The sequence below is a fragment of the Protopterus annectens genome, chromosome 2.part1 (assembly GCF_019279795.1).
Source record: "Protopterus annectens isolate FY-2018-M chromosome 2.part1, PAN1.0, whole genome shotgun sequence".
Classification (NCBI taxonomy): domain Eukaryota; kingdom Metazoa; phylum Chordata; order Ceratodontiformes; family Protopteridae; genus Protopterus; species Protopterus annectens.
Genome location: NC_056729.1, coordinates 1,364,941,772 through 1,364,965,441, shown reverse-complemented (window position 1 = coordinate 1,364,965,441; position 23,670 = coordinate 1,364,941,772). Strand labels below are relative to the sequence as shown.

General features: G+C 42.8%; 1 protein-coding gene across 1 annotated transcript in view; it reads left to right on the top strand.

The window, feature by feature from the left end:
- MAN2B2 (mannosidase alpha class 2B member 2) overlaps positions 1–23,670 on the top strand; it is a 943,157-nt gene that overhangs the window by 321,642 nt on the left and 597,845 nt on the right. The window contains exon 4 of the mRNA XM_044062827.1: positions 8,477–8,649. Coding sequence (XP_043918762.1) covers positions 8,477–8,649 — 173 coding nt within the window. The remainder of the gene's footprint in view (positions 1–8,476; positions 8,650–23,670) is intronic.

Below are 23,670 nucleotides of genomic sequence, written 5' to 3'. Positions count from 1 at the left end.
TGCTGACCCAGAAACTATTTCTCAGGGTCCCAATGGGGTTAAGGCCGTTACTGCAAAAAAAACCCTATCCCTTCTAACAGGGATTCAAGGGCACAAGACAGATGGAGGAAAAAGGTTTACACTTCTTCTACTTTGGCTGTGAGGGCTTTAAATTGTCAATTTCATATGATTAAATATCAGCAATACTTAATGTCACTGTTAAAACAGAAAATGTTGGCCAATTCTGATTGTGCAGAAAATAAGGAAATGCAGGATTTATTGCATGCAGCTGAACAAGTGGGAAAGCATACATTGCAATGTGGTTTTGATTCTCTGGAGGCCTCCTGCAGGGCCACATTTACAGGTTCTGTCATTAGGAGGCATGCTTGGTTAAAGGAACAAAATCTGCCTGATTATGTTAAAGCAAAATTATTAGATGCTCCATTACTGCATGATACTTTATTTGGTGTTAAAGCAGAGGAGGTTTTGAAGAAAATGGAGGACAAAGCGAAATGTATGCAAACAGTAAAGGATTTTTTACAGGTTCAACCACCAAGATTTAGCAGGAACTGGCCTACAAAGAATTGATCCTTTCCAGTGTCGGGCAGGCCACAAAGAGGCAGATACAGATGTCCCAGAGGCAGATCCCAGCCCCAGGGCTCATACAGGCCTAAACAGTGGGGCGTTTCTACCTCCAAAAGTGGAGAAGACAAAGCACAACCATACAGGAAACAGTCCCAATGACTTGCCTCTGCCAGCTTCAAGCACTTATCTTCTTGCAGCCCCCTTAGGGGGAAAACTAGCACTTTTCTCTCAAAATTGGCACATGATCACCCAGGACAAATGGGTATTGAATATAGTGTCCCAGGGCTACAGGTTCCACTTTCACACCCTGCCAAAGGCAAAAGGTATGCCAAACCTGCCACACAATCAATGGGCAGAGGCACAAAAACAAGTTTTGTCCCTTATGAACATGAGGGCCATTCAGCAAGTACCACAGCAAGAGCAGGGACAAGGATTTTACTCAAGACTTTTCTTGGTACCCAGAAAGGACAAATCCTGGAGACCAATACTTGACCTGTCTATTCATTTCTGGACATTCCAAAATTCAAAATGTTAACTCTGCAGCAGCTTCTGCCCATGCTGGGCAAGAAGGCTTGGCTTGTAACTTTGGACCTAAAAGAGGCATACCTGCATATCCCAGTCAGACAATCTTGCAGAAGATACCTCAGATTCATAGCTGGATCAATGCATTACCAATTCTCTGCACTGCCCTTTTGCTTATCTACTGCGCCCAGGGTCTTCACAAAATGCCTGGCACCAGTAATTGCATTTTGCAGACAAAGAGGAATTCAAATATATCCTTACTTGGACGACTGCCTTATACAAGCAGAGAACAAGGACACTCTACTAAAGCATCTGGCGTTTGTAAAAAAGTTATTAATTTGTCTAGGGTACACAATAAACGAAAAGAAATCAAAACTAGTACCCTCTCAAGAGATAATATTCCTGGGTGCAAGCTTAAATACAACTGCCCAGATGGCTTATCTCATGCCAGACAAACAGAGGCAACTAACTTCTTACTTCAAAATGTTGGCAACAAAGACCCAGTTATCTGCAAGAAAAATTCTGCAGGCTTTGGGCTTCATGGCATCCTGCATTCTGCTAATTCCATATGCCAGACTGCATATGAGAAAACTTCAGTGGTACCTTAAAAGTGTCTGGACTCAACATTGTCAAAGCCTGGAAGCATTAATTGCCCTCATTCCTTGCCTGCAACAGGAATTTCGATGGTGGGCACATGCCTGTCACCTCAACAAGGGACAGCCATTCACTCTACCTACAGCCAGGCAGTCAGTAACAACAGATGCATCAAATTATGCCTGGGGAGCACACGTGGCAGGAAAATGTATTCAGGGCACATGGTCCACAAGCCAAATGCTTCTACATATCAATCAAAAAGAGATGCTAGCTGTTCAGAATGCCCTGACAGCTTTCAAGGATCTAATCCATCCAGGACAACTACTGATAAGTCGAACAATACTACAGTCATGTGGTACATAAACAAGCAGGGAGGCATACATTCCTACCCCCTCTGCATACAAGCCATGACTTTGTGGGACACAGCATTGACTTATCAAGTACACCTGCAAGCACACTTCCTGCCAGGAAAGAAAAATACTCTGACAGACGAACTAAGCAGAAACCTCACGGATCCCCACGAGTGGAAACTGGATCCACAAGTCTTCAGCATGATAACAAAGGAATGGGGATGCCCAGACATAGATCTATTTGCCTCCCCTCACAACTGCCAACTACAGTAATTTTGCACAAGGGCTTATCACAAGCAAACATGGAAAGTGGATGCTCTATCATTCAGCTGGAAAAGTCTAACAGTGTATGCCTTTCCTCCTCTGTCTCTCCTCCCCAAGGTACTCCTAAAGGTCAGACAAGAGAAGCCAGGAATGATTCTGATTGCCCCAGACTGGCCACGCCAGTACTGGTACCCAATCCTAAAAAACTTGTCTCAAGGCCCAGCCTGGACATTGCCTCTAATTCCTCACTTACTGACCCAGCGAAACAATCAGGTTCTGCACAGCCAACTCAGGACCCTAAATCTGGCAGCATGGCGTATAATGCAACCACTCAAAACACACCTCTCTTTAAAGCAGTGATGGATGTCATTTTGGAGGCCAGGAGGCCCAGTACCAGAAAATATTATGCAGAAAAATGGAAAAGATTCTGTGCTTGGAACCAGGCACAAGGAATTGACACATCTGTTCCAAATATTTCTCAGATTTTACAATACCTAACTGAGATGCTGGCCAAGGGCTTATCCTTTTCATCAATTAAAATTCATGCCTCTGCCATTTCAGCTCATTACAATACGGAACCTCCTATTTTTCCCATCCATTGCTAAGGCAGTACCTCAGAGGGGCCAAAAATATAAGACCACCAAGGAGAGCTCCAATACCTGCATGGGGCATCAGTTATGTCTTGGAAAAACTCACACTGCTGCCTTTTGAGCCAGCCAATACAGCTGATATAAAGTTTTTATCTTGGAAAACAACTCTGCTCCTAGCAATAACCTCTGCGAGATGAGTTTCAGAGTTACAGGCACTCATGGCTGTGGAACCTTTCATCATTTTCCATCCAGACAGGGTTTTTCTAAGGATGAACCCAACATTTATGCCTAAGGTAGTGTCCAGTGTGGCCCTTAACCAAACCATTCATTTGCCTACCTTTTATCCAAGCCCACAGAATAAGGGTGAGAGTCGGCTGCATTCCTTGGACATACACAGACAACTACGCTTCTACTTGGACAGAACTAAAGCTTTCAGAAAAACAGAGCAACTTTTAGTGGCATATGTTGCAGGATGTCAAGGAAAGCCCATCGCAAAACAGACTATTTCAAAATGGATAGGTCACTACATTCGTTTCTGCTACTCACAACATGGCAAATCAGTGCCCAAGGGCATTAGGCCTCATTCTACCAGGGCAGCAGCCACTTCAGCAGCCTTTCTCAGATGAGTACCTACCAAAGACATTTTAGAGGCTGCAACTTAGAGTTCAGTGCGCACTTTTACAAAGCACTACCATTTTCCTCTCTACACTAAATCCAGAGCAGGCTTCGCCACAGCAGTTCTGCAGGGCCTTATAGCCTCTCCTAATCCTATTTAGGCCCAGCCACCCAACCTCAGCTTTGGGATTCAACCCAAGAGTAATGACTGCAACAGTGAAACACGATGAACATAGTACAGTTGTGTACCTACCATAAATGTAGATGTTCGAGTGTATTCACTGTTGCAGTTCAGGTTACCCACCCACCATCCTCCTTTTCTCTGCTGGGACTTACCTCTACTTCTCTATCTTATGCAACCTATGTGGTGTATTTGCTTGTAGATGAAGGAAATGTTTATTTTACTGCATGCATAATTATTGGCATAATTTTTTTTAGCCTACCATTTCGGGGGCACCTGACATCTGGGGCAAGAAAAACTGAACAAAATGGCGTCGGCTGCATCTTTTATACCCCTGGTGCACTGACATCAGGGAAGAGGCGACAGCAACCGACGCTGGACCTAGACTTTGGAATTCAGGCAGACTGCATGTAGCCTGCCAGCAGGATAACCCAAGAGTAATGACTGCAACAGTGAATACACTCGAACATCTACATTTATGGTAGGTACACAATTGTACTGTTCATAGCAGGTTACTTTGCTATTGGCCCTTATAAGCCTAGCCAAGAGTTTAGCCCATGTTTAGACAAGTCAGCAGCCAAATCCCCTGTGCAGCAGGGACACGGGTGGAATCCCAGGGGTATATTTTTCTATTTTCCAGGGGGTTAGGAGGGTGGCCTAATGGTTAAGGTGTTTGCTTTACAAACCCAATTTGCAGGGTTTGAGTCTCACAAGAGATAATTGGCTAGGCTTAAAATGGCTCGCAAGGGCAGTTAGCCTAGTAGTAATCTATGAACCTATGAACCATCCAGTTATCCAGGTTGCGCTTAAAAAGAGATAATGAGGTACTCTGCTTGATGTGGAGAGGGAATCTGTTCCACAGATGGGGGAGTCTCTGGGACACACATCTGTCATGCCAACAAGTCCTATTGATATCACAGACCAGGTTGAGGTCATGCGTATGGGTTGCTCGAGTGGAGCTTGACTTGTGGATATGCAGCATCTGAGATTGCTTTGTATGCCAGACAGAGGTCACCTCTGAGGAGTCTGTATGAAACTGCATAGAGGGACAGGGCTTTTAGCCTGTCTGTGTAGGGTAGATGTTTGAAGTCCTGGATTCTCCTGGTGAGGAACCTCTGTGGTTCTCCAGCTGCTGCATGTGCTTTATGAGGTACATGCTGAAGGGGGCATTGTACTCAATAATTGGCCTTATAAGGGAAGAATACAGGGATGTTATGACCTCTTTGTCCCTGGATGAGATGCCCTTACTTATGAGGTGGGTCATCTAGAAAGCTTTCATTTTTACCATTTTTAATAAAGACATTGTATAATAATTACCCATACTTTAGGTGTGGGTAATGCTTGTTTACCTATGGCTGAAACCACACCAAACTTGGGTAAACCAAGCATGACCCACACCCAATCGTGTATGATTGCTGAAACCTGTCTTACACAGTCACATGTATTATACTGTGATTTCTTTGTTATATATTTAATGTCTCACTGATTTGTTTGCATTTTGGCACTTTGCATTTTACTCTAGTGTGCTTGTTTTTCTCTTATTCTGGTCCTGTTATCCACTGACTCTTATGTTTAAATGTCCTCTGATCCACTGAGATTTCTGAGTGAGAAGCTACATAAATAAACTGATGCTGTTTGAGAAATATCAGTAAACCCTTGCCACCTGAGACATTTCTTGTGACAGCAGGGTTAAAAGAAGTCAAGAAATGTGTTAACAGATAAGGACTGCTTGTTCTACGCAGTTTACACATTTAAAGACATGCATCTGGAGCGTTTTTCTCCCAGGCGTCCGCTGAAAATTGGCTTCGTTCCAAGTCGGACTTTCCCAGTTAACAAATGTTAAATAAATAACTAAATAAACTTTTTTTGCGGAGTTATTTACAGTTTGCTGTTAATCACTGTCCTGTTTCTTCTTACACTTTGCTTGAGCTGCTTTACATCTGTACTGTGTAGTTTTAAATAATGAATTCCAAAACCCCAATTTTTTGGAAATATTCATGGAAACATCTTTGTAAATATCTTGCATATTTTCCAGACATCAAAGGTTCATACTAGCAGTTGTACCAGGTGATGCACAAGCACCATTTTCCCCACTTTTGACATTGAAGTTTGTTACCAACATGCATCTCAAATCATGGTTTGCAGTCCACCTAGCATGCATCTCAGATCCCTGTTTGTATACACCCTAGCTAGTTAAGAGGTGTAAGTCATTCCTCCTGACACTTCGTCTGATGCATAACATCATTACTGCTGACGGATGCATGCCAGCAAACTTGAAAACAAGCAAACAAAAAAACAGTTTAAATATATGTGACCATGCAAGTTTTCCATACTTGTTTCAAAAAGGAATATCTTGCACAATGAAAGTGAGCTTTATCAGAGCTTGGGTTTGTGTCTAGGAGGTTGAATTGTGGAACAGAATGGCTTTCCGTGTTCTACTGGGCTAAGCCATTGTTTTTAAATACATAGAGAACTTGATGGAGAGCTGTGTTAGTTAAATAACTATTGCATTTGTTTCAGGAGCTTTATGGTGCAGCAGATAGCTTTCCAGCTGTAGTGATGTAAGATTGAGAGTAGAATGGTTTCCAAAGGCCAGTAAGGGTAGGGAAGATCTGCATCACTCCTTTTGTTGGGGGGGGGGGGTGGGAGCTGATGTAGTCTTGTTGGATGATGGGTGGTCACTGGATGATAGTAGAGACTAGATTTTTCCATACTCATGCTGTTATGAACTGTGTGTTAAGGCTGTGAACTGCTAGCAAGTTTCATCATGTAGTGCTGGGTTTTAATCCATCTGTTTCCGTGTATGACTAAGGACATTGCCACTTAAACAGGGAGTGCTGCTTTTAAGTTACCTCTGAAGAGTGACACTTGATCTTGGTGAACTTAGTTGGTGAATACAGAATTTATTAATTTGGTGACACCAGCTTATCCTGCTAAAAGATGCAGGGGAACAGGAGCCTGCCCCAGCATGCAGTGGGCATAAGACATTAAACCAGTCCTAGACACACATGCACACACAGTACACATGGCAGTCTGGAGGATTGCCAGTTTGTACTGAGATGCCCTTAGATTGTGGTAGGAACTGGAGACTGCAGTGGAAACCCACTTAGACATAGGGTGGACATGCAGTCTCCATATAGAAGTATTCTCAGCCAGGAACCAAGTCATACAGCCAGTTGGAGAAGGCAACAATGTTAACTTCTGCACCAGTGTCATGGCAATCAACAAATTAATAAAATAAAAAAAATGTTTTTTGAAATAGCATCTTTTGTAAAGGAGCAGAACTATAAACCCTTTCATATGAAATTGCTCCTCCGTTGTTTTGCCTCCATTATTCCAATCTGTAGTTATCTTTATAGCATGGAGGGGGGGTTTGCAACTAGTGCGGGGTGTATTAAGTCTTGATGTAATGTAAAGTTATCCAGGGACACATTAGTCGTACCTTGTTGGAGACAAAATGTTGGGAGAAGGGCTCAGAAATTACCTTCAAAGAAACAGTGCTCTACTTCTAGAGCAATCATTAGCCACAGTTATGCATGGGGTAGACCCAAATCTTTTCTCTTTGAATGGAGGAAGTAGTATGTTATTGACAGACATGTACCTTAGGTAGAATAATGGCCAGATAGTTGGGCCATCTAATTCTCATCTTCCTGTGCATTTTGTGGTTCTGTATGTTACTGAGGACAAAACTGTAAGCTGATGTATAAAAAAATAGGGCTAGTAAATAGGATTCTTACATAATAACGTTTAATTAAAAGCAGTGGATAAATTAAAGGAAGATACATAGGAAAAGTTAGACTATGCAATTCAGACAAAAAATTGGACACAGAGTAATGATGTTGCTACATATAATTATAGATCAGTTGTATCAATAGTGAAAAAAATATCTAGTAGAGCAAACTAAGGCAGTGTTTATTCAGGAAACTGCTTCTTAAATCTCTCTGTAAATATAAAAGCTTTGAGAAGTTATTTAATAACATTCAGAATGTGAAACGAAAATGTGTTTGCAGTTAGTTCATATTGTAGTAGTGTGTATTTATGTATTTCAGTATGCATAGTAGGGTATGGTGCTGCGGTAGCGTTGTCGCCTCACAGTAAGAAGTTGTCCTGTTCGATTCTCAGCTAATGCGTCTTCTGTGTGGAGACATGCGTGAGTGGGCGTACCTTCGTTGAAGGTTGTACGTTAGGGCTGGCAACTCAGTACGTAAAAAAATCTACTGCCAATCATGAGCGGACCGGAGTTCCGCTGTGGCGACCCCTAACCGGGAAAAGCCGAAAGATACAACAAGTATGCATAGTAGGGTATAATGCTCATCAAACAGTAACTAACTACAGGCTCAGCCCGAGTTACGTCATAATTTAACAAAACAATGTACAGTATACAAATAAATATTTCACATGAGATGCTGCAGTCCTATAGTAATGCAGATGTCAGGGTTATCAGAACTGTATGTGATCAGAGAAGGAAACAGTAAATAAATGATATGCAGTGACAAAGACGGAGAGTCCTGTCAGTACACGCATGGATTTAAGTGAGTTAGCATACCATCCAAGTCCAGTGGCCATATTGTTGCACTTGTGTTGTGGAAGAGCATTTGCTCTACTGTTGGGTTAAGAAATGCATGCTGCCTTAAAAGTTCTGATCATGTGATTACTTACTTTTCAGATCTTATTTTGACTAACGAAATTCAGACATGTCTGTGATTATGCTGGTGCTGTCAATAATAATAATAATGAGAGAATAAACAGTGACCTGAAATATCATGCAGTTTAATGCCAATTTTTCTATTTTGCAGAGGGACATGGGTTCCTGTATGAAACCTTTGGTGTGAGACCTCAGTTTTCTTGGCATGTTGACCCTTTTGGAGCATCAGCTACTACACCCACAGTGTTTGCCTTAGCTGGATTTAATGCACATATTATTTCTCGCATTGATTATGACCTCAAAGAAGACATGCAGAAAAATAAGGTAGAATTTTAGAAAATTGTGTCAAGAATTCCATTTTCTTAATTTCGCAAATCATCTGTTAGACATCTGCCAACCTACAGATGTGTTTGTTTAGTATATTGGTTGTGTACACTTGTGTTATTACTTTGTGATTGTTTTAAGACTTCAGGTTTCTTGTCTATTTATCCTAATGGCCAGCTCCAGGTAAAGAGTATGATAAGACTATGTATCGGGTACAGTGTGTAGAGATATTTGTTTATCTGTATTCTTGACTCATCATCAGAATCTACATTCCAGGCATGTCGGCACAAGTTTGTCTGCATCCATAGTGCATCACAAAACCTTGTAAAATCATCTGAAACGTGTTTTTATATCTATATAAAGTTTATATCTATATAAAGTATATACGTGTGTGTGTGTATATATATATATATATATATATATATATATATATATATATATATATATATACACACACACACACTTTTTTTAATAAATAAAATGAAAGTTTGTACATTACAAACACAAAATACACACATACAAATTAACCAATCCCATTTAAAACAAACCGCAACCCAAATCTACACTTGTATTAAAAAAGGTATAATAAGGTAAAACGGTAAAGTAAAATACAGTCAGCATTTCCCCTTTGTTTCATTGTAAAGAATGGTACTGTGCCATTCAGACTGATCTTTTCCAGTTGGTAACATAGGCCTGCAAAGTAGAAGGCTTTCCGGCAGCATTAGTCAGCTCCGAGACCCTTCCCCACAAACCTGGTATAATGAGGATTGTACTTCAGAAGGCAGGCTTAAGTTGGAGATGATTATTCTCTTGCGTTTTGTGGGAGGGCTGCCTTGGCTTGGACTGGGAGAATTTCCTGTATCTGTAAGGACCACAGGCTATGAAAAGAATGATATAATCATGGTGGTGGAACAAGAGGATCTAGAAATTATATGCAAACAAAAAATATGCCATTGTAAAGTCTCTAACTTGAGTCCAGCTGCTAACCTTCTTAGCCAGATTTACCTCCTCAGTCAGACCAAAAAGACCGTCACACCAGAAAGCATGGTATGAGAGGAGGGTTCTCACAGAGAATAATTACATTTGTGGAATTTTCTCAGTGAACCTGACAAAAGTTAAGCTACCCACCAGGAGCTATGTAGACCATTCTATACATTTGATAAAGGTAGTATTAAATTCATTTTCTTTTAATTTAAGACCAGTGCTGCAATGGAACCCGGTAGTTGTTTCTTAATGTTAGCTTCACTACTAGGGCCTCAGTATCATTATAGCTAGGCTGTAGTAAAGAAGCTGTAGATAGGACCTCCTCTCTCAGTTCTAGTGATTCTGTAGTTGTGATAGCTTTTGAAATAACTTACAACACAAGATCAACAGCACTTGCTGGTGGGACAGGTTTGTAATCCTGTGCAGTCCCTGCCTTTGGAATAAACTCCCTCAACCTGTCAAGCAAAGTAACACCCTGTGTGTTTTCAAAGGTAGACCTGACTTGGGAGACTGTAAATTTATGCCTGGAAATAATCATAACCAAGATAAATAATATATTTTCAGTATCAAGGGGTGTCGCAGCTCATGGTTTGTTTAAACCTATAAATGCTTCCGAGGTGTGTCCAGTTTGTACCATCTCTCAGTTTAATTCTGCAGAATCAATGACTTCATTTGACAGGATGCATTCAAGTTTATTGATTTTATTGTTTGAGTTTCTAGAAACAAATCAAAACCCTTTTTCAACCTCATCCCGCAGGATTAACCCCCTTTTCCACCCTGGTTTTGTAATCCTGCAATGTCTTTAGTGGAGTTTTATTTTTTGCCTTGCTGTTCCTCCTTTAAAATCCTTTTGGCAGTTATTACATAATGTACACAAGAGCCAAGACTCTAACTTTTTGATCTCTCTCTATGGCCTTCGTAAGTGAAATCTTTCTCCTAAGGCCTTACATAAGGCATCCAGTTCATCCTTAGATTGTTTATTTCATGTTAGAGAATCCCTCATTCCTCTTTTCAAGCTGGTGCCTTGCATTACCTAGGTTTTCTCCTGGAAAGCCTTGCTTTAGGTAGTGATAACTTCTGACAGGAGAATTTGAGTTGCAGGGATTCTGTTCCTTTGCTTACTAGCCCTTCCTTCTTGCCTAAGGTTGCCACAGAGTCTAATTTGAATTAGTCTGTTCACTTGACAGTTTTCCTTTCATAGTTATTGTAATCAAGGAAGTTGTGTTTCACTGTGTGGGCATACACAGACAGCACAGGTACTGTGTGGGGGTCTACTTTGACTTATTGAAGATACACTTACTGATCTCGTTTTCACTGCTCCATCTGACTTTGTATATTAACAGCAAAAGGCTTCAACTTTATGGCATTTTTGCAGGACGTTGTCACTTCTGTCTCCCAAAATATGCCCACCTGCAAATTTAAAGCTACACTTTCTTAGAATGCTTTTTATTGAAATTGGCTTTGTGGCTGTGTCACTCTGTCCCTCTGTGGTTCTGTCTTGCTAAGCCAATTTCAGTAAAAGGCATTGTAATAATGACAGATGGACAATATTTTAGTCATTAGTGAGACAGTATACACACACACACACACACACACACACACACACACACACACACACACACACACACACAAAATCTTGCACCTCCCTACGAGAGTTATGTACTGTACATTCTCCCAGTGATAACACCTACTCCAAGACATGGGGTTGGAGAACATCTCCCATATTCCCTACATGTGTATTCCTGGAAACAGTTGGTAGTGCACAACAGCACTGCAGTCTGCATGGCAGAACCCAGTGCAGTAATCACAAGAAAAAGTGCTTTCCTTGGGATGTTGTGCATTTTCCTCCACACCATTCCATGTGTCACAGAAACAGAGCTGTTAGTGAGTGAGATCCCTCATCCTAGGAACTAAAGGCAGAACAGCACTCACATTGTACTGAAAATAAAGATGATACAACTGAAAATAAGTATATATTAAAGTTAGAGGCATTAATAGCAATACTTCCATACTGCAAAACTAACTCTGTTGTAACTGTAATGCGAGCAAAATATGTTTTCAGTCAATATTACTTTAAAATACAGCCAAGTGGTGCACATTTCATGCCACAGCATCTCTAGTACAAAGGACACTCAAACTCAGTATATTTGCATGTACTATTCCTCCATCCTCTGTAAAGTTACCCCACATCACAAAAATACTAACATAAGAAACACATTGCGCAGGGAAATTACTTGCTAAGGACCTAAGGTGCCAGAGCCTGCCATCACAGTAAAACTAATGAAAAAATCCGTGTTAATTATAGCTCAGCAGACACAACTCACTGATGTTCTTCATCTCACATTGCTGCAGTCCTTACTTATGGGTAGTCCGCTGTCCTCGGTCGGCCCGAATACCAAAGTATTAGGCTGACGTCGGTCAAGGCGCTCAGATCTGACATCAGAGCGTCAGGGTATAAAAGCGCATGACCGACGTCATATCCTCAGTCTTTTTTGCCGCATGGTCCGATGCAGAAGCAGCATTGCAAGTGCCGTTCGGCGTTCTGAAATTTTGTTTCAGACCGATACCAAGTTGGGCTAAGTACCCGTTGGGAATATTTCTGTTTTTCTTGCCTCAGTTATTTACGGATGTCAGAAAAAGTGAATAATTGTATTTCTTGTGGGAAACAGATACATAGGGATTACCACTCGCTTTGTATTCCTTGTTTGGGACTGGAGCACGGTGTCGGTTTTGTGCTAGGTTTAATAATATAAAGCGAAGGTTAGATTGCGCTAGGTTGGTCTTTGGCAAGCGGTGTAATTATAATATGCCGTCGGATTCTCCGAGACAAATCCTTGAAGCCTAGGCAGGATGATTCGTCCGTTTCGGACGCCGGTCCTTTAGAAGCTACAGGGGAACAGGTGGACCCGGCTGAAGTTTCTATTGAGTCCCAGGGGGAAACTTTGATTTTACAAGATGTGGCCTCACAGGAGTCAGGTCAGGCTGAAGGGGCCTCTCAGGTTACTGTTCTCCCTACTGTGTCTAAGGTGGTTAGGCCTTCTGCTACTATTTCCAAGGTTCCTTCTAAGGGCAGGTCTGTTTTGCCTTCCTCTGGTGTCAGTTCTGGTTCCTCAGGGTCTGTGCCTAAAAAGCACATGCTTAAAATGGCAGAAGATTTGATTACTTTAATTAGAGGTTCTATGCCCCCTCCTGATAAGAGGCCCAGGGTAGAGCCAGAGTTGGAAAGTTTGGAGCAGGCCTCAGATGATTCAGAGTCTTCTGCTGAAGACATTCAAGATTTCCCTCCTTATTCGGATTCTGATGCAGAGGATTCCACTCCTTCTGCTTCTCCTCCTGAGGATTTTTCATTTTCAGAAACTTTACATTCCATGAGGGAGCATTTTCAGTGGGAAGGACAGGATTTCTCTGATTCAAGGAAGAGGCTTAGGGAATTCTTGTTTTTACCACAGCATAGACCCTTAGCTATTCCTCCAGTTTTGGATGTTGTTCAAGATGTTTTCTCGGAGGCTTCCCTTAATCCAGATTCTGTGCCTCCTGCGCCAGTCAAACCGGACAGGTATTACAGGGTGCCTGAGGCTCATACCGGACAGGTATTACAGGGTGCCTGAGGCTCATAAATATCTGTATAAGAGTCCTAGGGCGGACCCAGAAACTATTAGTCAGGGGCCTAAGGGTGTTAAGAGCTTCTGTTGTAAAAAATCCGGTTCCTCTAGATAAGGAGGCTAGAGCTTTGGATAGATGGGGTAAGAAGGTGTATACCTCTTCTACTTTAGCAATGAGGGCTTTAAATTGCCAGTTTCATATGTTGAAGTATCAGAATTTCCTCCTTTCTCAGCTAAAATCTAAAGTGGATGCTTTAGCAGAGGGTATAGAGTGTAAAGAATTGCAGGATTTAGTACATGTCTCTGAACAGGTGGGTAAGCATTCTTTGCAGTGTGGCTTTGATGCTTTACAGGCTTCTTCTAGGGTGGCTGCCACTGGTTCAGTTATTCGAAGGCACGCCTGGCTTAAGGATCAGAATTTGTCCGAGCATGTTAAGACTAGAATTCTGGATGCCCCTTTACAGTCTGAAGTTTTGTTTGGTCCTCCTGTGGAGTCAGTATTAAAGAAAATGGAAGACAAGGCTAAGTCTATGCAGACTGTTAAAGATTTTTTGCAGGTGCAACCTCCAAAGTTTAGTAGAAATTGGCCTACTAAGGGATGGACGTACCCTTCTTCTGATTCTCAGTCTAGGGGCAGATCTAGACGTGGTAGGGGCAGAGCTCAGAGTTCCTTCAAACCTAGAACATGGAGTTCGCCTGCACAGTCTGCAGGTGAGGGCAGGGGCCAGTCCTTTCGTAAACAGGCCCAATGACCTGCATTTTCAGCTGCCAGATTCCTCTTGCCTGGCAGCTCCTTTGGGAAGAAAGTTAGCACTTTTCAAGCAAAACTGGCTTTTAGTCACCCAGGACAAATGGGTATTGGACATTATAATCCGAGGTTACAAGTTCTATTTCCATACATTGCCTCCTTTCAAAGGCATGCCAGACGTTCCTCCTCGGCAAAGGTTAGAGGCTTACAAACAGATTTCTTTACTTCTTCAAATGGGAGCTATACAGCCAGTTCCTCTGTCAGAAGTGGGCCTAGGATTTTATTCTCGCCTGTTTCTAGTTCCAAAGAAAGGGAACACGTGGAGACCGATTTTGGATTTATCTATCCTCAACACTTATCTGGACATTCCAAAGTTCAAGATGCTGACGTTACAACAGCTTTTACCTCTGTTGGGAAAAGATCACTGGATGGTAACTCTGGATCTCAAAGAGGCTTATCTTCATGTTCCTATCAGGCCCAGTTGCAGGAGGTACCTGCGGCTGGAAATTTACATTATCAGTTCTCTGCATTGCCCTTTGGCTTATCTACTGCGAGTGTTCACAAAGCTTCTGGCTCCAGTGATAGCCTTTTTCAGGTTAAGAGGAATACAGATTTATCCTTATTTGGACGATTGCCTGCTTATTGCACAGGACAAGGACGAACTTCTTCATCATCTACAGTATGTGATGGTAGTGTTAAGATGCCTAGGGTATTCTGTGAACGAAACAAAGTCCAGTCTAGTACCCTCTCAGGACATGTGCTTTCTGGGTGTGAGACTGAATACAGCTTCCCAGATGGCTTTTTTGACCCCGGACAAACAAAGAAGCCTTTCTCTTTATTTCCATCAAATCTCTACAGTCCAGGCTGACTGCAAGGACAGTCCTTCAAGCCTTGGGGTTCATGGCATCTTGTATTCTGGTGCTTCCCAATGCCAAACTGCATATGAGGAAGCTTCAATGGTATCTCAAAAATGTATGGACACAACACTGCCAAGATCTAGACACTGTCATTCAGATAATACCTTGCATTCAGAAGGAATTTTTGTGGTGGGCTCAGGAATGTCACCTAAACAAGGGACTCTCTGTGACCCGACCAGAGGCGAGTCAGATTCTAACGACAGATGCCTCGGACAAGGCTTGGGGAGCACACCTCAATGGAAAATGGGTGCAAGACACGTGGCCTGTCAGACTTCAGCATTTGCATATCAACTTGAAGGAAATGTTAGCAGTCCAATTTGCATTAATGGCTTTCAAGGATTTACTTCACCCAGGGCAGGTGTTGATTCAAACAGACAACACTACTGTCATGTGGTACATCAACAAGCAAGGGGGAACCCATTCGTACCCTCTTTGCAGACAAGCGATGATTTTGTGGGAGACTGCTCTCAGCTTACACCTCAATCTTCAGGCAAGGTTTCTACCAGGAGCACAGAACTCCTTAGCAGATGTGTTGAGCAGACAAATAGTGGATCCTCACGAGTGGAAATTGGATCCTCATGTATTTCAAAAGTTGACAGTGTTATGGGGGACTCCAGACATAGATCTGTTCGCTTCTCCACTAAATTAACAGTTGCCAAGGTTTTGTACAAAACTGTTTCATCACACAGCTTGGAGGGTGGATGCTCTATCATTCAGTTGGAGCAATCTTCATGTTTATGCCTTTCCACCTCTGCCTCTCCTCCCCAAGGTACTCTTGAAGGCCAGACAAGACAAGCCATCCATGATTCTGATAGCGCCGGATTGGCCTCGACAGCACTGGTACCCACTACTGAGGAGTTTAGTACGGGAGCCTCCATGGCCTCTACCTTTGATTCCGCATCTTTTGTCTCAGGAGGGCAATCACTTCCTCAATGTCAGGATTCAGTCTCTGCACCTAACAGCCTGGCATATTCTGTTTTAGACCCTGGAGGGTCTCAGCTTCCACAACAAGTTTTGAATGTTATTTTGGAGGCCAGAAGGCCTAGTACAAGGAAAGTTTACGCTGATAAATGGAGGAGATTTTTTATTTGGAGCAAAGCAAAGGACTTTGATGTTTCCAAGCCTAATTTAAGTGTTTCTCTTCAATATCTAACTGAGTTATTGGACAAAGGTTTGTCTTTCTCCTCTATAAAGATTCATGCTGCTGCCATTTCTGCTCACTATGACTGTGACCCTCCTTTATTCTCTCATCCTATGTTTAAGCAATTTCTTAGAGGGGCAAAGAACATAAGACCCCCACGTAGAGCTCCTACTCCTGCTTGGGATCTCAGTTTTGTGTTGGAAAAACTTACTCTACAACCTTTTGAGCCTGCAGCTACGGCCGAGTTAAAGTATTTGTCATGGAAAACTGCTTTTTTGTTGGCCATTACCTCTGCAAGAAGGGTTTCTGAATTACAGGCCCTTATGGCAGTGGAGCCTTTCCTGATTTTTCATCAGGATAGGGTATCTTTGCGTACTAATCCTTCCTTTATGCCTAAAGTGGTTTCTAGTGTGGCCTTAAACCAAACTATTCATTTGCCTACTTTTTATGCAAACCCACAAAATAAAGGGGAGAAGATTTTGCATACTTTGGATATTCACAGGCAGTTGCGTTATTACTTGAGCAGAACCAAGGAGTTCAGACAGTCTCAGCAGTTGTTTGTTTCTTTTGCTTTGGGTTCTCAGGGTAAACCTGTTTCAAAACAAACTATTTCTAAATGGATTGGGTTTTGTATTTCTTTCTGTTATTCCCATCATGGTAAGGAGGTTCCGGCTGGAATCAGACCTCATTCCACTAGAGCTACTGCCACTTCTACTGCCTTTCTAAGGGGGGTAGCTACAAAAGATATTTTGGAAGCAGCTACTTGGAGTTCAGTACATACTTTTTCTAAACATTACCACCTTCCTCTTTATTCGAAGTCTAGGCTGGGTTTGCCACTGCAATATTACAGGGCATTTTAGCAGCCCCTAATGCTTTATGATATTTCCATCCTCCCTTTCCCGTTGCTTTGGGATTCTACCCATAAGTAAGGACTGCAGCAATGTGAGATGAAGAACATAGTACAGATGTTCTTCGTTCCACATTGCTGCAGTCCTTACTATTGGGTAATCCGCTGTCCAGTCGGCCCGAATACCAGAGTATATGGCTGACGTCGGTCAGGGCGCATTAGACTAACGTCAGTACGTCAGGGTACTAATGCGCATGACCGACGTCATATCTTCAGTCTTTTTTGCCGCATGGTCCGATGCAGAAGCAGTTTTGCGAGTGCAGGTTGGCGTTCTGAAATATTTCCGAAGTCGGAGTTTCAGACCGAATCAGAGTTGGCTAAGTACCCCGTTGGGGAACATTTTGGTTTTTTCTTGCCTCAGTATTTAACCGGATGTCAGAAAAAGTGAATAACTGTATTTCATGTGGGAAACAGATACCTCATAGGGATTACCATACCTTGTGTATACCTTGTTTAGGGCCTGAGCACGACGTTGTTGGATGCCGCTCTTGTGCTAGGTTTAACAAACGCACTATTAAGAGACGGTTAGACTGTGCCAGGTTAGTGTTTGGGAAGCGTTGCAATTATACAATGCCGTCGGATACTCCGACGCCCGCTTCGTCCAAGAAGCGCAAGGACAAAACAGCGAAGCCTAGGGTGGATGAACCGGCAGTCCCAGACGTCGGTTCTTTAGAAGGCTCAGTGGAGCCGGAGGTTTTGCCAGGAGTTTCTTTGGAGTCTCAGGCTGAGACTTTACTGTTACAGGATGTGCCTTCTCAGGAAGTAGGCCAGGCTGAGGGGGCTTCTCAGGTAACTGTTCTTCCCTCTCTTCCCAAGGTAGTTAGAGCTTCTCCTTCTGTTTCCAAAACTTCTTTGAGAGGTAGGCCAAGTTCAGCTTCAGTGGGGGCTTCTCCTAGCACTTCAGGTTCTGTGCCTAAGAAACATATGCTTAAAATGGCAGAAGATTTAATTACTATGATTAGAGGCTCTATGCCCCCTCCTGATAAGAGGCCTAGGGTGGAACCTGAGTTTGAGTGTTTGGAACAGTATTCAGAGGCTTCAGAGTCTTCAAGGGAAGACTTGCAGGAATTTCCACCTTATTCTGATTCTGATGTGGATGATTCCACACCTACAGCTTCTCCTCCTGAGGATTTCTCATTTTCAGAAACTCTGCATTTCATGAGAGAACACTTTAAATGGGAAGGCCAAGATTATTCTGATTCCAGGAAAAGGCTTAGGGAATTCTTATTTTTACCCCAACATAGGCCCTTAGCTATACCTCCTGTGTTGAATGTGGTGGAAGATGTTTTTGCAGAGGCTTCCCTGAACCCTGACTCTTTGCCTCCTGCTCCTGTTAAACCTGATAGATACTATAGGGTGCCCGAAGCTCATAAGTATTTGTTTAAGAGTCCTAGGGGACCCAGAAACTGTTTCTCAGGGGCCTAAAGGTGTTAAGGCCTCTGTGGTTAAAAATCCTGTTCCCACTGATAAAGAGGCAAGGGCTTTGGATAGGTGGGGAAAGAAAGTGTATACTTCTTCCACTCTAGCCATGAGAGCGTTGAATTGTCAGTTTCACATGTTAAAATATCAAAATTATCTCCTTTCACAATTGAAATCTAAGGTGGATGCTTTGGCGGAAGGTATTGAGTGTAAAGAGTTGTTGGATTTAGTTCATGTGTCTGAACAAGTGGGTAAGCATTCTTTGCAATGTGGTTTTGATGCTGTACAGGCCTCCTCGAGGGTGGCTGCCACTAGTTCTGTTCTTCGCAGGCATGCCTGGTTGAGGGATCAGAATTTAGCTGAGCATGTTAAGACAAGGATTTTGGATGCTCCTTTACAGTCTGATGTGTTGTTTGGTGCATCTGTGGAAGCAGTTTTAAAGAAAATGGAGGACAAAGCTAAGTCTATGCAAACTGTTAAAGATTTTTTGCAGGTGCAGCCACCGAAGTTTAGTAGAAATTGGCCTGCTAAGGGGTGGACATATCCTGCTTATGATTCCCAGTCTAGGGGTAGGTCTAGACGTGGTAGGGGCAGAGCTCAAGGTTCTTTTAGGCCTAGAACAGGGAGTTCATCTGCTCAGACTTCTGGTGAGGGCAGGGGTCAGTCCTTTCGTAAACAGACCCAATGACCTGCCTTTTCAGCTGCCGGTAGATTCTTGTCTGGCAGCTCCTTTGGGAGGAAGACTGTCTCTTTTCAAAGACAATTGGGATTTAATTACTCAAGACAGATGGGTATTGGATATCATTCACCACGGTTACAGGTTTTATTTCCATACATTGCCCCCTTTCAAAGGCATGCCAGACGTTCCTCCTCCACAAAGAAAAGAGGCTCACAAGCAAATTTCTCAGTTACTCCAGATGGGGGCCATTCAGCCAGTCCCTGTATCAGAAAGGGGCCTAGGATTTTATTCTCGCCTGTTCCTAGTACCAAAGAAGGGGAACACGTGGAGACCAATTTTGGATTTATCTCTCCTCAACACTTATCTGGACATTCCCAAGTTCAAGATGTTGACGTTACAACAGCTTTTACCTCTGCTGGGCAAAGATCACTGGATGGTAACTTTAGATCTCAAGGAAGCTTACCTTCATGTGCCTATAAGGCTAAGTTGCAGGAAGTATCTGCGGTTTCGAGCTGGAAATTCTCATTATCAGTTCTCTGCATTGCCCTTTGGCTTATCTACTGCCCAGAGTATTCACAAAGGTTCTGGCTCCAGTGATAGCTTACTTCAGGCTACAAGGAATTCAAATCTATCCTTACTTGGACGACTGCCTGATTCTGGCTCAAGACAAGGAAGACCTTCTACAGCATCTGGAATATGTTATAGCAGTGCTAAGATGCCTAGGGTATTCTGTGAACGAAATAAAGTCCAGTCTAGTACCCTCTCAAGACATGTGCTTTCTGGGTGTGAGACTGAATACAGCAGCCCAGATGGCCTTTTTAACCCGGACAAACAAAAGAGTCTATCACTTTACTTCCATCAACTATCTCATCAGTCCGTGCTGACTGCAAGGACAGTCCTTCAAGCATTAGGGTTCATGGCATCTTGTATTCTGGTGCTTCCCAATGCCAAACTGCATATGAGGAAGCTACAATGGTATCTCAAAAATGTATGGACACAGCACTGCCAGGATTTGGACACTGTCATTCAAATAATACCTTGCCTTCAGAAAGAATTTTTGTGGTGGGCTCAGGAATGTCACCTAAACAAGGGACTCTCTGTGACCCGGCCAGAGGCGAGTCAGATTTTAACGACAGATGCCTCGGACATTGCTTGGGGAGCTCATCTAAATGGAAAGTGGATACAAGACAAGTGGCCTGCCAGACTACAGCATCTACATATCAACATGAAGGAGATGTTAGCAGTCCAGTTTGCATTAATGGCTTTCAAGGAGTTACTTCTTCCAGGGCAGGTGTTGATTCTAACAGACAACACAACTGTCATGTGGTACATCAACAAACAAGGGGAACACATTCTTACCCATTGTGCAGGCAAGCAATGATTTTATGGGAGACTGCTCAGCTTGCAACTAACTCTTCAGGCAAGGTTTCTGCCAGGAGCACAGAACTCCTTAGCAGATGTGTTAAGCAGACAAATCATGGATCCCCACAGTGGAAACTGGATCTTCATGTATTTCAAAGGTTGACAGTGTCCTGGGGAACTCCAGACATAGATCTGTTCGCTTCTCCACTAAACCACCAGCTGCCAAAGTTTTGCACAAAGAGGTTACATCACACAGCTTGGAAAGTGGATGCTCTTTCTTTCAGTTGGAAAAATCTTCATGTGTATGCGTTTCCACCTCTGCCTCTTCTTCCAAAGGTGCTTCTAAAAGTCAGACAAGACAAGCCAAGGATGATTTTAATAGCTCCAGATTGGCCTCGGCAGCACTGGTACCCATTACTGAGGAGTCTAGTAAAGAAGCTTCCATGGCCTTTACCCTTGATTCCGCACCTGTTGTCTCAGAGAGAAGGCCACCTGCTCAATGTCAAGCTTCGCTCTCTTCATCTAACAGCATGGCATATTCTGTTTTGAAAGACAGCCGGTCTCAACTTCCTCAACAAGTTTTAAATGTGATTATGGAAGCTAGAAGACCTAGTACAAGGAAAGTGTACGCAGGAAAATGGAAGAGATTTTTATTTTGGAGTGCAGCAAGGAATTTGGAGATTTCTGAGCCTAATTTGAGTGTGGCTCTTCAATATCTTACTGAGTTATTGGACAAAGGTTTGTCCTTCTCTTCCATTAAGATTCATGCTGCAGCAATTTCAGCTCACTATGATTGTGACCCACCATTGTTTTCGCATTCTTTGTTCAAGCAGTTTCTTAGAGGGGCAAAGAATATAAGACCCCCACGTAGAGCTCCTACTCCTGCTTGGGATCTCAATTTTGTGTTGGAAAAACTTACTCTACAACCTTTTGAGCCTGGCTACTGCTGAATTGAAATACTTGTCATGGAAGACTGCTTTTCTGTTGGCTATTACTTCTGCAAGAAGGGTGTCTGAGTTGCAGGCCTTTATGGCAGTAGAGCTCTTTCTGATTTTCCATAAGGATAGGATATCATTACGTACTAATCCTTCCTTTATGCCTAAGGTGGTTTCTAGTGTGGCTTTAAACCAAACTATTCATTTGCCTACTTTTATGCAGACCCCAAAATAAAGGGGAAAAGATTTTGCACACTTTAGATGTACACAGGCAATTGCGTTATTATTTAAGCAGGACTAAGGATTTTAGGCAGTCTCAGCAGTTGTTTGTTTCTTTTGCTTTGAGTTCACAGGGCAAGCCTGTGTCAAAACAGACTATTTCTAGGTGGATTGGGTTTTGCATTGCATTTTGTTATTCCCATCATGGCAAGGAGATTCCAGCTGGGATTAGGCCTCATTCCACTAGGGCTACTGCCACTTCAACAGCATTTCTAAGGGGTGGCAACAAAGGATATTTTGGAGGCAGCTACTTGGAGTTCAGTGCATACTTTCTCTAAGCATTATCACCTTCCTCTCTACTCTAAGTCTAGGGCTGGTTTTGCCACAGCTATTTTGCAAGGCATGTTGTCAGCTCCTGCTTCTTTATGATTTGCCAGCCTCCCTTACCTCTGCTTTGGGATTCTAAATAGTAAGGACTGCAGCAATGTGGAACGAAGAACATGTACAGTTTTGTACCTACCATAAATGTAGATGTTCGAGGATCCACATTGCTGCAGTCCAATACCTCCCTCCTTCCCTCTGTGTTTGGGGTGGTTGTGTAGGTGAGGTTATCTGCTGATATTTTTGTATATATTTTGTATATAATGTACATATTTTGGTGCAGGTATTTTGGGCCTTGTCTTTTTAGGGTCTTCTGACATCTGGGGCAAGAAAAGACTGAGGATATGGCGTCGGTCATGCGCATTAGTACCCTGACGTACTGACGTCAGTCTAATGCGCCCTGACCGACGTCAGCCATATACTCTGGTATTCGGGCCGACTGGACAGCAGACTACCCAATAGTAAGGACTGCAGCAATGTGGATCCTCGAACATCTACATTTATGGTAGGTACAAAACTGTACTTTTTGTACCTACCATAAATGTAGATGTTCGAAGATCCACATTGCTGCAGTCCAATTTACCCTCCCTCCTTCCACTCTGCAGTTTGGTATGATTATATGGCTTGGGTGGTGGTTGTTGTTGGGCATGCTTTTGGGAGGTATTCTGTTTTTGGCTGTGGCCTTTCTGTTTAGGGCCTTCTGACATCTGGGGCAAGAAAAGACTGAGGATATGACGTCGGTCATGCGCTTTTATACCCTGACGCTCTGACGTCAGATCTGAGCGCCTTGACCGACGTCAGCCTAATACTTTGGTATTCGGGCCGACCGAGGACAGCGGACTACCCATAAGTAAGGACTGCAGCAATGTGGATCTTCGAACATCTACATTTATGGTAGGTACAAAACTGTACTTTTCTTTTCCACAACATCACTGTCTCTCTTTGATTCACTGAAGATTATATTCCATTTTGTGCCATAAACTTTAAACTGCTGATTAGACTGATGGAGCTTCCCTGCTGTAAACGTGCAAGTTCTATGGGCGTGTTTTTCAGCTGAGTGAAGTGCATATAAGCCAGCAACAAAAGAACTGTATTATTTAAGAGGCAGACACACTGGAACAGAAAATAACTGGATATCAGAGAAATGTGTCTGGGCAGACCACATAATTGGAGAGGTCTGTGCCGGGCTGCAGAGGAGTATGCTAAGCTATCTCCTGGAGCTCTTATGTTTGGTTTGAGGGTATATGTCTGCAACCATGACTGCCCCAACTGGTGGCTTACTTAGTGGGCACCTTTCCAAGGCAGTCATCGCTGGTACACAGGCCACTTGGAAAACAAGGCGGAATGGGATGGAGGGGTCAAAAGGTAGACTTTCTGACGGTCTAAATGCATTTTGTAATTTGCAAACCGACCAAACAGAAACGGACTCTTCAGACCAGCAAGAGGTACCTATTAGTTTTATCCAGCAAAATTCAAAACAAAGTGCATCTCAAACATATTCGTGAAGCTAGTCTGAGTATGCTGCAAACAAAACCCAGTCACTCATAGGGGATTATTAACCTTCAGATTCCAGACCATATAGATGACACAATTGCCGCATTTGAAATCTGTAGCTGGCACATGCGCATCCCAGAAATGTTTTGTGACTTGCTTCACTTTTGTCTTCTGTTTGCTCTATGACATTCTAATGAGAGATGGACAATATTTTATGTAAAGACTAACATGTA